The sequence below is a fragment of the Oncorhynchus gorbuscha genome, linkage group LG12 (assembly GCF_021184085.1).
Source record: "Oncorhynchus gorbuscha isolate QuinsamMale2020 ecotype Even-year linkage group LG12, OgorEven_v1.0, whole genome shotgun sequence".
Lineage (NCBI taxonomy): Eukaryota > Metazoa > Chordata > Actinopteri > Salmoniformes > Salmonidae > Oncorhynchus > Oncorhynchus gorbuscha.
The window spans coordinates 28,583,224-28,598,349 of NC_060184.1; the positions used below are offsets into that span (position 1 = coordinate 28,583,224).

At 41.8% G+C, this 15,126-nt stretch overlaps 1 protein-coding gene across 2 annotated transcripts; it reads right to left on the reverse strand.

The window, feature by feature from the left end:
• Positions 1-296: 296 nt before the first annotated feature.
• Positions 297-15,002, reverse strand: LOC123990835 (fasciculation and elongation protein zeta-2-like). 2 transcript variants are annotated; one of them, XM_046291726.1, is made up of 9 exons: positions 14,560-15,002; positions 11,327-11,435; positions 8,419-8,538; positions 8,145-8,286; positions 7,548-7,813; positions 6,884-6,964; positions 3,936-4,011; positions 3,738-3,803; positions 297-2,962 (listed from the first exon to the last, which is right to left on the reverse strand). In XM_046291726.1, the coding sequence occupies exons 1-9, from the start codon at positions 14,865-14,867 to the stop codon at positions 2,946-2,948; spliced, it is 1,185 nt and encodes a 394-aa protein (XP_046147682.1). In that variant the 5' UTR covers positions 14,868-15,002; the 3' UTR covers positions 297-2,945. The 2 variants fall into 2 exon arrangements, with proteins under 2 accessions (XP_046147682.1, XP_046147683.1); XM_046291727.1 differs by lacking the exon at positions 6,884-6,964 and having other exon boundaries at positions 14,560-15,000.
• Between the last annotated feature and the right edge of the window lie 124 nt (positions 15,003-15,126).

Consider the following 15,126-nt stretch of genomic DNA (forward strand, 5'->3'; position numbering starts at 1 on the left):
GCATCCATTTATATTGAAATTTGTTTTGGGATTTCTTATAGCTACACTGACCTAAAATACAAAGAGAACAGTGTTTTCATTTTAAATAAACATATTTGTATATTGACTTGCTGTTGCTCTGAATGTAAGAATGCCTTTTGATAAGTCGCTGCACAATTTCTGTGTACAGATTGTATCTAATAAAAGTGTGGACCCATTTATTTTTGATAGTAACTTAAATGAGTAAAAAGGTGATTTAATACAATACCAAGTTTTGATCATGGATGCACCCTACAAACCAATAGCATGATACCAAGTCAACATATCATCATTTTATTCGAAATGAGCTCCAGATGCAATTCTGGCCCAAAAAGTTTGTACCACTAGTCAATAATATGGTTACAAAACAAAAACACTTACCGAATAAATTAATGTACTGTAGTACCACATGACAAGACATGTAAACATAAAAAACCCAAATGGGGGAAGAAATATAGTGGATTAAAAATAAATTAGTAGATATATACAAAATTTCAGGCAATTACAAAAGGCAGCCTTTTTTGTTGCTTGTGTTTATATAAATATAATTCTCTAGATAAAGTGTGGATATACGCTGATATGTTTGCTCAAATAGAGGGACCAGGCGACGAGAGGGGCAGAGCTTCATCTGAGTCAATAACCTTTTCTGATCTCCGTGACAACGCTGTGACGCTCCAAAACAACCCAAATTATTACTACTCAATTTGACTCCAGACCCCACCCAAGCGAGTATACATTTCAGTCCGGCTTAACTTTCTCATTGCAACGTGGTTCAATGCTAAGGATTCCTTTAGTGTGACATTATTGCTTACCATTCGTTTGATTTATCTGAAGTAAAAGTGCATGCAGCACATGCTAGGGCTTGTGAATGCTTTTGAAGCTAGCTACAATTGAAAGATAGTTGCATGTGATTCTGTACAGTACCTAGAGGTCGGCTGGCTTCCCTTACTAAACAAATCTACCTTCGGAGACTGAAACCCATCACCTCGTCACACTTTGATCCAGGGAAAAGCTTTCATTAGACACCATGATTCGACTTCTAATAGCGAGGACAGAACTGGCACTACCGTGGACTTCTTACCTGGGATGTCTAGTTGCTGTCTATAGGTGTCAGGCGGCTTCTCAATACTTTGTCCAGCAGTTACTACAATAGTAGTTTTACTATAGAGCTACAAGCTGATGCTACAACAACCACTTGGCTAGGTCTTCAGGTTCTAGCCTATACTTATCTGTAGCCTTATCAATCACTGATGTCATTATACTACTGCTCAGGCCAAGGTCTGACAAAACCTACTACATGGCTACTCAAGCTGCAGGACGCTGGGCTTGCTAATGTTAAAACATACCCCCCCCCCCCCAAACAAAGAGTAACAACATCGCCACCACTGCTCTTGGTGTAGAGTAGTGATAGACTGGACCCGATCGGTTTGTGTGCGACTGCAATTATTGTGCACCGAGCTTAGTTACCTGCTGACGATTTGACAGGTTTGTGGGGTACCAAGCATAGCGTTGCCATGACAGATAGTGCTGGTGAAGGTTGGCGGTTGTGGATGTAGACAAGAGGTTATAGAAATGTTGGTGTTTGAAGGAGCTCTCCTGTCTTTGAACAGAAACCTCCCTACCTCCGTTACAATGTCTCCATAAGTACATACAACGATTTAGTGTTCTACTACTGTTGGACAAGAACAGATCATCGACTGATTACATCATCACTTGATCCTCAACACAACATCAAAGAGTTATTGGTTTTAAAAACAACATGGTAGGATCAACTCACAGCAATTACACCATTATTTCAACAACCTAATAATAGTGTTATATCCACTGAAATACTCAAATAACCCTGAACTTTCAGTACATACTAAGAGGTGAGGTATGAGGCAGGCAAGTTCACAGGGTCATAATGTAACAACATGTCACCAGGAGGGGTCAGAGGTTGACAGCTATTGTTTACATAAGAATGGTGATATCATAAGTGGCCACAGTACTGGCAGCAAAAAGTCCCTAATTTCTCTAAAACTACAGAAACAAAAAGCTGTACAAGCTTGTTCTTTCAGGTTACCTTCTAACTAACTTCTGTCATTATTTCCCTTTTTTGAGAAGTTATCAATTAAAAATACATGATCTATTTGTGCAATTTCCCCATTGTAGCATACAAAATAATGATTTATAATATGTCACTAGTGTAGCTCCCTAATCCTATGTACCAGCATGCAAAGACAAACTGACAGGGTTTGTGAAATGTACAAGAGATGGGGGGGGAAACAAGGCTTCTGAATCCCACTAATACCATAGTCTGTCATTAATTACTCTGATCCATAGGATCTCTCTGTTAAAGTGGAGCGCTCCCATTGGACTCCATGACTGATCCCACCCATAGAGGTTCAAGAAGCCTTATTTCCCCATCCCTCCTATATACCCCAGTCAGAGGGCATTGGCCAGTCTAACAGAGGAATGACGCATTCCAGTGGTCAAGTGACTTCTCCTTGTCTCCTCACCCTATTTCTTACTGATGTGAAAAGACAGACTGGTGAATGTAGAGACAGGAATTAGTTTCCCCTCTCAAGTTCTTTTACATTAGTGCAAACAGAGGATAGAAAATAAGTACAGAAAGACACTTTAGACAATGGAGAGTAATACTGCCAACAGGCTAACAGAGACACTAACATGCAGAGAAGACAAAACGAATGTGAGATTATAGCATTAGACCATTAAAACACACTTAAAAATCACATGTAAAAAGGTAAGGTAAAGCATCAGGTATTAAAATGTGTCGAGGGAAAAGATGTGGCGGGGGGGCGACGACTCCAACAGGAAGAGTCCACATCAGAGGGGTGGGGTTCTCCTTCCATTGGTATGTTCCAGAAATCTGCAGCTCCTGAGTGTGCCGTCCGAATGTTCTAGAACAGGGGGCTCCTCCACTAGGTCTATGTGGGACACAGTACTGCAGCGACAAGAATACACAGAAAACAGCTGTCAACCAATAAATGATCCACCAAATGAAAATATGTGCGTAAAAGAGGATTCATCGCACATGGAGGAGAGCCACAAAGGGACGAGAGGTTTGAGGAAGAAGAGAGGGACTCACTTAGGTGAACAGGACAGCACGCACGTGAACAGCTCTATAGTGCTAAAAGCTTGGCGGGAAGTGGGAGTGAGCAAGAGTGTTTGTGAGTCTAGGAGGGAGTGCGTGTAAGACAGAGGGTAAGTGAGTGTACACCATAGTCACAAGCACGGCAGAGTATACATTGAAGGGTGTCGTCTGGAAGGAGGTGTGTGAGGGGGCTCTTGACACTTTGCGTGTGTATGTATATATACATGTGTCCATGATTGTGAGAGTCTGTGTGCCTCACAAACCTCCACGTCCAGCCCTCTCATACCAGAGCTAGCGAGAGAGCAGCGCAGCAGAGACGAAAGACAAGGAGGGTAAAGGTCAAGATGGAAGGCTCAGTACAACCTTGCAGGCCTAGTATGACACACTTCAGGAAACAAAGAACACACTGGAAGTAGACCCTCCTAACAAAATGTCCTAACCCTTGTGTCCTGCAGTAACTTTCTTGGGCACTAGGTGGTAGTGAGACAGTCAATCTGGACAAAAGCGCTGTTTTGAATGGGAGTAATATTTTCTCAAAGGAATTGAGCATCTTTGAGAATGTACATCGCCGTGTGTGGTCTTTTGAATGGGAGTAAGAGTTTTGTAACTGGTAGAGAATGAGTACCTTTGAGGATGTAGTCTGTTAGGAGGCTGGGTACCTTCTCACTGTCCTCTCTCATGGCATGCAAAACTGCAGGGAAGAGCATAAAAGTGATTTGGGAGTGAATATTATGGTTATAACGCTGCTATTCTGGCATTACAGTTCAACTTTCATGGTGACTTGCTAGTTGACAGGCAAGTGTGGTTTGTGAGCAGTACTCACTCTTGGTGAGGATCTGAAGGTCTTCCACAGAGGGGGAGCCAGCCTTCTTCTCATAGGGGATAACTGTGGTCAGATACTGAGAGAGAGAGAGAAACACGTCACAAACACAGAACGAGAGGGAGGGAGTACAAGACACTGGTTCCAGTATTTCAGAAACAGCCTCCTGGGCTTTTCATGCACAACAGTTTGTAGGGAGATGCAGAACAGCATCTCGGGACACACAACTCGCCGATCCTCGTCTTGGATGGTTTATTGCAGCAGACGACCACACCGGGTTCCACTCATATTAGCTAAAAAACAAGAAGAAGCGGCCCGAGTGGGCGCACGATCACAAACATTGGACAATTGAGGAGTGGAAAAACGTCACCCGGTCTGACAAATCCCGGTTTTTGTTGCGTCATGCTGATGGAAGAGTCCGGATTTGGCGTAAGCAGCACGCATTCTGGCCGCATCCATGGCCGCATCCTGCCTGGTGTCAACGGTACAGGCTGGTGGTGTTGGTGTAATGGTGTGGGGAATGTTTTCCTGGCACACGTTAGGTCCCTTGATACCAATTGAACGCCACACCTTGTAGAATCCATGCCCTGAAGAATTTAGGCTGTTCTGGAGGCAAAGGGGGTGGGACCCAGTAATATATGGGTGTACCTAATAAGCTGGCCACTTAGTGTATATTTTAGAGGTCGACCGATTAATCGGAATGGTCAATTAATTAGGGCTGATTTCAAGTTTTCATAACAATCGGAAATCTGTATTTTTGGATGGCGATTTTGCCAAAGCACAATTGTTGCACGACTGTATCTAACCATAAACACCAATGCCTTTCGTAAAATCAATACACAGAAGTATATATTTTTAAACCTGCATATTTAGCTAAAAGAAATCCAGGTTAGCAAGCAATATTAACCAGGTGAAATTGTGTCACTTCTCTTGCATTCATTGCACGCAGAGTCAGGGTATATGCAACAGTTTGGGCCGCCTGGCTCATTGCGAACTCATTTGCCAGAATTTTACATAAATATGACATAACATTGAAGGTTGTACAATGTAACAATTATATTTAGACTTAGGGATGCCACCCGTTAGATAAAATACCAAACGGTTGCGTATTTCACTGAAATAATAAACGTTTTGTTTTCTAAATGATAGTTTCCGGATTCGACCATATTAATGACCAAAGGCTCATATTTCTGTGTGTTATTATGTTATAATTAAGTCTATGATATGATATTTGATAGAGCAGTATGACTGAGCGATGGTTGGCAGCAGCAGGCTTGTAAGCATTCATTCAAACAGCACTTTTGTGCGTTTTGCCAGCAGCTCTTCGCAAGCACAGCGCTGTTTATGACTTCAAGCCTATCAGCCTAATGGCTGGTGTAACCGATGTGAAATGGCTAGCTAGTTAGCGGGGTGCGCGATAGTGTTTCAAACATCACTCGCTCTGAGACTTGGAGCAGTTATTCCCCTTGCGATGCAAGGGCCGCGGCTTTTGTGGAGCGGTGGGTAACGCTGTTTCGAGTGTGGCTGTTGTCGATGTGTTCCTGGTTCGAGCCAAGGTAGGGGCGAGGAGAGGGGCGGAAGCTATACTGTTACTCTGGCAATACTAAAGTGCCTATAAGAACATCCAATAGTCAAAGGTATATGAAATACAAATGGTAGAGAGAGAAATATTCCTATAAATACTATATTAACTACAACCTAAAACCTCTTACCTTGGAATATTGAAGTCTCATGTTAAAAGGAACCACCAGCTTTCATATGTTCTCATGTTCTGAGCAAGGAACTCAAACGTTAGCTTTTTTACATGGCACATATTGCACTTTTACTTAAATTTGGTTATTTAAACCAAATTGAACATGCTTCATTATTTATTTGAGGCTAAATTGATTTTATTAATGTATTATATTAAGTTAATCACCACCTTCCGGAGACACCTGAAACCTCACCTCTTTAAGGAATACCTAGGATAGGATAAAGTAATCCTTCTCACCCCCCCCCCCTTAAAATATTTAGATGCACTATTGTAAAGTGGTTGTTCCACTGGATGTCATAAGGTGAATGCACCAATTTGTAAGTCGCTCTGGATAAGAGCGTCTGCTAAATGACTTAAATGTAAATGTAAGTTAAAATAAGTGTTCATTCAGTATTGTTGTCATTATTACAAATAAATAAAAAATAAATACAATTTTTTAAAAAATTGGCCGATTAATCGATATCAGATTTGTTTTTTGGGTGGTCCTCCAATAATCGGTATCGGGTTTGAAAAACCATAATCGGTCGACCTCTAGTATATTTCAACATTTCCAACCGTATCAATATGGAGAATGTAGCTAGTTTGACCATATGCAAATGTTACACAAGCTAGCTAACTTTATTATTAGCCATGTACAATCTTATTGGTTCAAGGATTTTTCCGACTTCAAAAAGGCTCGTGAGCACAATGTCGGACTTACGACTTCCCATTTCCCACGAGCACACCCATAGTAATAAGGGGACACTTGTTTGCAGGAAATAAAGAGCACACTATTGGATGATTCAGCATCAAGTTCCTGCCAATCTCAAGACAGAACTCTCAGTTCAACAAACAGGACCACCCATACGTAAAAATGTATGCACGCATGACTAAGTTGCTTTGGATAAAACAGTCTGCTAAATGGCATATATTATTATATATTACAGTATATTACAGGAAAATCATAGGAAACAAAAAAGAGACAAAAAGAGAAGGATATGAAAGGAGAGAAGCAGAAATGCTTAATTTGTATTTGATGGACATAGAATGAGCCAGAGGATAAGACAGCAGAGGGCTTAAGAAATAGTTTGATAGAAAAAGTGAAAAAGAAAGATGGTCAAATAAAGAGGACATGGTGAGAACATAGTAGCAGCAAAAGCTGTAGAGAAAACAACTGAAAAAAAAGAGGATGGGTAGCTAGAGAGAGAGAGAGGGGCACCTGTTTGTCCCCTCCTGTGCTGCCGAAAGTTTGACGGAGGCCGTTCTGAATGACAGTGGAGAGTCCCTCCATAGTGAAGAGCTAAAAGGAGGAAGCGGAAGGAGGGAGAGAGAAAACTACCAAAGTATGAGAAACCCTCCAAAAAGACATGAGCACTCCAGAGAGCAGGAGAGGGGTAATAGAGCTGGATTCAACCCTCTATCGTTTTAGGTTCTGAAAAGGAAAGGTTATCCACACGGAAGTCCAACAGTTCAAAATGGACAAAAACAATGGCAGGGTGAAGTCAGACCGCCAGGTTGTTTTATTTGACAGTCCTGTTTTCAGCTGGTATTTACTAAGACATGTCAAAATGTCACCATGTACATAGGAACTAGCTGGAAAATAGCTGACAGTAGAATAAAGTGTAAGGGCAGAGACCCAACAGGGTCTGCAGGGTGAGTGTGGCAGGAGTTAGTACAGCACTGCAGGGTGTTTTGTTGCTTTTCTGTGCACTTGTACCCCCCCTCCCACACACAGTTTCCAGAGCATGCATCTTCCCTTGTGGTGCGTCTATGAATGAGGGAGTGTCCACAACACACATATCTATACACGCATGTCTGCATCACAACATTCATTATATGGATTTCAATGTATACAACACTATGTATGCATCTGTCTCTCTCACCGTCCCAGGAACGTGTGTCCTGTCTGCCCTCAGGGCACTGCCTGTGGGCCTGGTCTTCTTCTTCTGGCGGAGCAGCTCGCGGTGCTCCTTCTGCCGGTTCTGCACTTCGATGAGCAGCGAGATGAAGCTGTTCTTCACCTCCTTCTCAAAGTCCAGCTCGTCCCTCAGAGCCAGGACCTGGATCAGCTCCTCACTGTAGCGCCTGATGGCCGTCTCCACCTCCTCCAAGGCCTCGCTCAGCTCTGAGACTGACAGACGATGCAGGCCTGACAGACGACGCAGAACATACCAACACACACTTAAACAGGGCTTGACAAATCACATTACACATGGGGGGTATCACATACTAACATACACTTACAAGGTCAGTCACAAATGTTTGCATTAAAGTCTTGATTTGATGTGCATTTACAAGTTACATAACAAACATGCAGCAATTGCTGTTCAGTTGTATCTAATGTCTATTACGTAACAATGCTACTGTGAGCCTGTATCTGCTGTTCAGTTGTATACATGTACGGGTTGTGCAATGTAGCTGCAAGGAGCTGTTAACACTTTCGTTGTTAGGGATTTAGATGAGAGTTAAGATTTACTCACGGTCCTCATAGCTGGTGTTGGAGCTGGAGCGTTTGAGGTTGCTGAGGTCTTGGGAGAGCATGGACAGGTCTGACTGGGACGGGCTCTCATCATCCTCTGGGTCTGGAGACTCCTCCATCAGCTCCTCAATCTCCTCGATCACCTGCAACAACACACACACACACACACAGTGTTACGGGTGTGGCTTTGTAAGTAGGAGTGTGTGTGTGTGTGTGTGTGTGTGTAAGGTGTATTTGAGACGTGACAGAAAGAGAGAGCGAGTGTGTGTGTGTACCTGCTCGACGGTGAAGAGTGGCTCGTCGTTGACGCAGGACACGATGATGGAGTGCATGTCCATCTGTTCCCTCAGCTCCTCATCATCATCAGACAGGTCAAGAGGCATGTTGTCCAGCTTCTGTCCATCACAGAGAGAGGGAGCAGAGAAACAGAGATGGAGAGAGAGCAAAAAAGGGAGATGCAGTCAGCTTGGTGGGGAGGTGCTAGGGCGAGATATATATATATATATATATATAAAATGTTCTAGCATGATATTCCAAATGCCTGTATTTTTCATTTTTATGAGCGTTTATGTCCACGTGTTCTCATAGTGTCTTTTTGGTCTCGTCTGCTTCTGCGCAGCACACCTTCCCATTTACACACACGCCAAGCCCCTCCCAAAAATGAGAGATCCCTTGTTCTGCTCTGACAAATGGGTTCAACTCACAATTTGCAGTTGAGGTTTGGTCCAACAGAATGAGTCATATGGTCACCAAAACACATTGAGACATTATTTTACTGTAATAGAGAAGTAACCCTCCAACTATATCCCGTTTATGTCTCTACTCCTTATACACAGAGCAGACACTACTAAAACAGGAATATCAATAAACGTTGATTTGGGAAATGTATGCTCAGTTTGTTGTGTGTGGCATTGCGTTAACATGTACCACTAGCAGCATTTAGCCAAAGACTGTTATACTAGCTGTCTATTCTGTGTTTTATAAACCTGTAATAATCATAAAACAATTCTATAAGGAATTGTCATCTCATTCTGAGAAATAAGGTAGGCAACTTGATTTCAACATCTGAACAAAGTGGACAGGCCAGCATGCTGTTCAAACAGCTGGAGACAGAAGGGTGTGTTCATAATATTTCAACTGTCCTACCTTGTTAGCTAGAAAATAGATCCAAGTTGGCTACATTTGAAATATAAAAAACTTAGCTGGCTAGTCACTAGCATGTAGGCTTGTGCTTGAGAGATGGTTTATGAGACTTAAATACATTTTATATAATGCCTGCTACAATAAGTCATTATTAGTGAATGTGCATCATGTATGGTTCTGGTCAAATTTGTAACAAAAAGGAATTTTCATAGACTTGAATGCCAGATCATTGATCATTGAAAAAAAGCAGATGACACTATTTTGATTAAATTATTAGTGGGTCCTGTAGTTGTAGAAGGCTTATATTAATCCTAGGTACAATTTCACAAGCCTTCAATTCATTACATTATTGATGACTGTTTGAAATGTAGTGTATTTTACCCTTAACAATTGTACAACAAAGCTTATATATATATATATTTTAATCGAGGTGTATATATATTTTAATCAAAGATCTAGAAATCAGCATTGTTCCTACCACATTTAAAAGGGGGAGATCCAACTCTTAAATAATTATAGGCCAATCTCAAAGCTGTAACCCCTGGTGAAAATACTTGAAACCCTTGTAAAGTGAACAGCTAAGAGTTTTTATTTACTAGCTCTATTTTATCAATGTACCAATCAGGCTTCAGGAAGAAGCATAGCACAATTACAGCAGCCATGAAGGTTTTCAATGATATCACTGAAGCCATTGACAAAAAACGGCACTGTGTCTCACTTTTTATTGATCTCGCTAAGGCTTTTGATACAGTTGATCATGCTATACTAAGGCAGAGATTGTCGAGTGTAGGTCTTTCGGAGCATGCAGTTGCATGGTTTGCTAACTATCTGTCTGATAGAACTCAGTGCACTCAATTTGATGGGCTTATGTCTGTCTTGGTGTGCCCCAAGGCTCTGAACTGGGTCTCTTATTCACTATTTTATTCACTATTTATATAAATGATTTAGACAAAGAATGTCCAAAAATGCACAACTCAATTTTTATGCTGATGATACTGTTATTTACTGTTGTGCCTCATCTCTTACAAAAGCTTTCCAGAACATGCAAACTGCTTCTTATACTGTTCAACATACCTTGCGTCAATTGAAGCTTATCCTCAATACTGACAAAACTAAACTAATGGTGTTTTCTAATGCAAGAAATAAGGCCTGTTTTTCTTTTGAAGCCAGGAGGCGGCTAGTATCAGCTACATTTATGTCTTTACGAGACTATGGGGATATTTTATATATGAAGAACTTAATTTAATATCGCTACCCTTCATAAAAATGCTGAGGCACCCACAGATACTTTTCAAACATAAGGCAATAAGCCACGAGAGAGCTAAATTACATGCTTTAATGAAGAAATCCGAAGAAAAAGAAGCTAAAGATAGTGTTTGAGATCAATTGACACTCTTTACCATGGCACTTTAAACTGCAAAACCCTTTCGCACCACTGCATTTTGTAAACCAGGGTTGGCTGGCCTTCTCTAGTCACTCGTAGGCTCAGTCACCAGTATACTTTTATTTACAAAGCCATTTTGGGTTTACTACCTTTTTATTTGTGCAATTTTATTGTTCAGAAATGTGGTGGGTACTCTCTTCATTCACTGGACTTTATCCTGCTAACTGTTCCAAATGTCCAAACTGAATTTGGTAAAAGGGCTTTTATGTACTCTGTGCCATCGTCTTGGAACACCTTACAAAATACTTTTAAACTGGAAGAACTTGTCCCGATTGGTGTTTTTAAATCACTGGTGAAGGATTTTGAGGCTGATTCCCTGACCTGTCAATGTTTTAAATTTGCTGTTTTATACTCTTGTGAATTCAATGGTTTTTACTAGATTAGTTGTAGTTTTTCCCGTTGTCTGGCTGTAATTTTTTTGTAATGACTTGGTGCCGCCTATCTTGGCCAGGTCGCTCTTGAAAAATAGATTTGAATCTTAATGAGCCCTTCCTGGTTAAATGAAATTAAATATTCATTAAAAAAATTCTAGATATGATTTTTAAACCATATATTTAAGCTCTAGGAGGTGCAGACCGTGTATGTGTGTGTCTTACCCCCTGCTCACAGAGATTGAGAGTGGGGAGATGCAGGGAGCGAATGTGAGAGGTCTTCCAGTCCACTGGCATCACATTGCCGTAGTTATCGGTCAGAGCATTCCACACGCTGAGGGAGTGAGAGAGGGAAAAAACAGTGAAAGAGGAATATGGTGAGGGGAATGAAGAGAATGAGAGGGTGACAAGAGAAGAGTAAGTGGGGGAGAATTAATGGAGAACAATGTGAGGTCGAAAGAGGGTGAGAAACAAGGAAGGGAGAAAGAAAGAGAACATTTTCATTCACAGCACAAAAAAACAAAAAAAAAACTTTCCACACTGACACATCATTAGTTGGCAGTAGTTTGTCATCCTCTTTTCTCACCAGCCACCCACACACCACTTGTCTCTGTCTTTGATACAGCTCGCATCTCTCTGCTCGCTGCTAACAGCACAGGAATCTAGCATTTCTCAATGCCAAATGTATTGTCCAAGTCTTTTCTTATAGAAGGGCACTGCTTTACGCTACAGGAAAATACAGAATACATTTTCATGGACCTTTCTTCCATTTTGTACATAGATACCGCTACACAATTGGAGTGAGCATGTGTAAGATACATGCGAGGAAGAGAATGTGTTTTGCGTAAGATGCATGCGAGTAGGAGTGTGTGTGTGCGTCTGTCTGACCCTGACTGCTGCGAGCCATGTGAGGATGGGCATTGTGAACCCACGCGTCAGAAAGGCTTTGCATCAGAGAGATTGCTGCCCACACACTCCAATGAATAGACAGACATGTGTTATTCGCATAACCCCACTATCTCCCTCCCGCTTGCTTTCTCACAAACACAGCATTATTACCATTAACAACATACAGTTTTAGGATAGGTTCCCTAAAAATGGGGCAATGCCGGCAGGAACCGCTTTGGCCCCGTGTCGGTGTCACCCTTTGATCGTGGCATTGCTATTCTCAACAATGCACAACCCGCATAAAACAAAATGAAATCAAATGTATTTGGTTAGCAATGTTAATGTTCCTAGGCCGTCATTGAAAATAAGAATTTGTTCTTTACTGACTTGCCTAGTAAAATAAAGGTAAAATAAAAAAATAAAAATGCGAGTGTAGCGAAATGCTTGTGCTTCTCGTTTCGACAATGCAGTAACAACCAACGAGTAATCTAACCTAACAATTCCAAAACTACTACCTTATACACACAAGTGTAAAGGGATAAAGAATATGTACATAAAGATATATGAATGAGTGATGGTACAGAACGGCATAGGCAAGATGCAGTAGATGATATAGGGTACAGTATATACATATACATATGAGATGAGTAATGTAAACATTATATTAAGTAGCATTGTTTAAAGTGGCTAGTGATAAACAAGCCTCTCTGTGGCCAGTGGGTCTATGTAGCTTCATGAGTAGTTCTCCTAGGAAGTTGATCCTGAAACTTTCCCCAAAAGCATATTAGGGACACACTCCTTCCAGTCTTCCTGTCATCCTCGCTGTGTGTCTCTGCATGGAGCTAGGCCATTAGCCAACTACAGAGCTAGTTAGGAGGCAAGGCATGTCCTCCAAATGGGCAGTCACTCATGAAAGGACTCTGCTGCCCTCAGTGCACTGCTCTTTCTGTCCAAACTCCCCCCTCCACTTCCCTCACACTCATCCTCCTCACCCTAGTCCTAATAGTGGCATTGCAAAACTAGGTCTGTGTGTGCTGTGTATACATGTTCTCTCTCGGTGTGTCTGTATTTATGCGTGAATTCAATTAGCTCTTTCCCTGGAAATTGATATTATGACCAAAGCGGAGCTGACTTCGCCAAGGTTGTATCTGTATTGAGTGAGACAGCTCAGGAGACCATTTTAGGGAGATGACACTGGCTGTACTGTATTCGGAGCATGCTGATGAGTCATAGATAGACCAACATCACAGGCTAACAGATCCTCTGCCATCTCCACAAGTCTTTATTATAGTGATAGCCAAGCTACCTTTGTTATAGCATGTGTTACTTAAGCAATAAGGCCCGAGGGGGTGTGGTATATGGCCAATATACCATGGCTAAGGGCTGTTCTTACACAACGCATCCCGGAGTGCCTGGAGACAGCCCTTTGCCGTGGTATATTGGCCATACCACAAACCCGGAGGTGCCTTATTGCTATTATAAACTGGTTACAATGTAATTAGAACAGTAAAAACAAATTTGTCATACCCATAGATATACCACGTATTTCAGCCATATCAGCATTCAGGGCTCGATTCACCTGGTTCATAATATTCTAAAACAGGGACTGTTTAGTTTAGGCCTACATAGGGGAGCGCATCTTATTGTAAAAGGGTACAGTGTTTTCCTCAAGATTCTTTGAACCTGACTCAAGAGCAACGAACAAGGCTGCCAATAATCAAAAGACACGATCTCGATAGGCTGTGTGTGCGTGTATAGAGCAAGTTGAGGGGTGAAGAGGAGGGTTGAGCTTAGATGTCCTCTACAGATCACTGGTTTTATAAACGCTGTCCATCACATAATCTGAGCTGAAGTGTGCCCTTTCAATAACCATTAAAAAAAATGTACCTCGATGTATGTGTTTTCAATTATTTAAAATGTCACGATGTGGTTCATCAGCAGTGCGTCAATAGAGAACAGCCCAGACTCCCGTCTGTCGTGAGTTTGGACAGACTCAGATGACTTGAAAGTCAGTATACTAACTAACTACAGTGCCGGAATGGTGAAAACGAATTGCAGGTGCACATAGCTAATGCACGAGACACACGGCAGTCTAATATTTTTAAGTCACTTATGTGAAAGGAGGGACTGTTTAAGAAATCACTGCATTGTCGGAACTAGAAGCACAAGCATTTCGCTACACTCGCATTGACATCTGCTAACCATGTGTATGTGACAAATACATTTGATTTTGTTTTGCAATGCAAATATCAAGTTGTTTACAAACTAAAGTTGGGTCGCTAGCTACATTGAAAACACAGGTCAGTTAGTGTTATAGCTAAGTGCTAGAAACAATATACAAATGTAACCTCTTGAAGACTCTGGTTTTGAAGTCCTGATTTTCTTAAGTTACCTTTGTATCACGTGCATTCAACACAACCGTGGCTATCTAGCGAACAACCCTGTTGGTTAAATGGCTAGCTAGCAGTAGGCTAACCTTAGCAATGGTGGGCTAACTAACTAGTTTAGCAGATTTCAAATGATAGGTTAACAATGCTAAAGTAATAAAGTAGCACACAATTCACACTCACTCGTCGTCCTTGAGGAAATTATCTTCTGTGATAGGTTTAATGGGGGCTATGTTTTCAGTTTCAGTGTTGTAATTTCTGAAGCAAACTGTCAGCTTCTCATCGAAGTCGTGGACAAGGTCCTCCATTGATTTGAAGCTACACATCTCCCCCGAGAAGCTGTTGTCGATGTCCGAGAAATCCTCCACCAGGCCCGTGTCAGCCACGTTTGAGGAGTTCAGCTGGTCCAGTCGGTTTGGCGACCCTGAGGCCGCCTTGAATTCGTTGAAATCCTGCCAGTCTTCATCGAAGTGGGCTAACGGCGCCGCCATGACTACCGCAGGGACTCGGTTCGGCTGCCCTACCCCTGGATGGTGCTCTATCCTCGGCTATAACGAATGTGCCACTGATGATGATGAACATGAAGACAGGTGAAGAAACTAGTGGTCTCTGCCTCTGCTGACGTCACGCGTGGTGGGTAATCCCCCCCTCTTCGATAGAAAATCAAAACAAACATGTTTTTTTTTTTTTGGGGGGGGGTATTTTTTTCAACATTTTATATTGTTAGACTGTTTAAAACTATGCAATTGT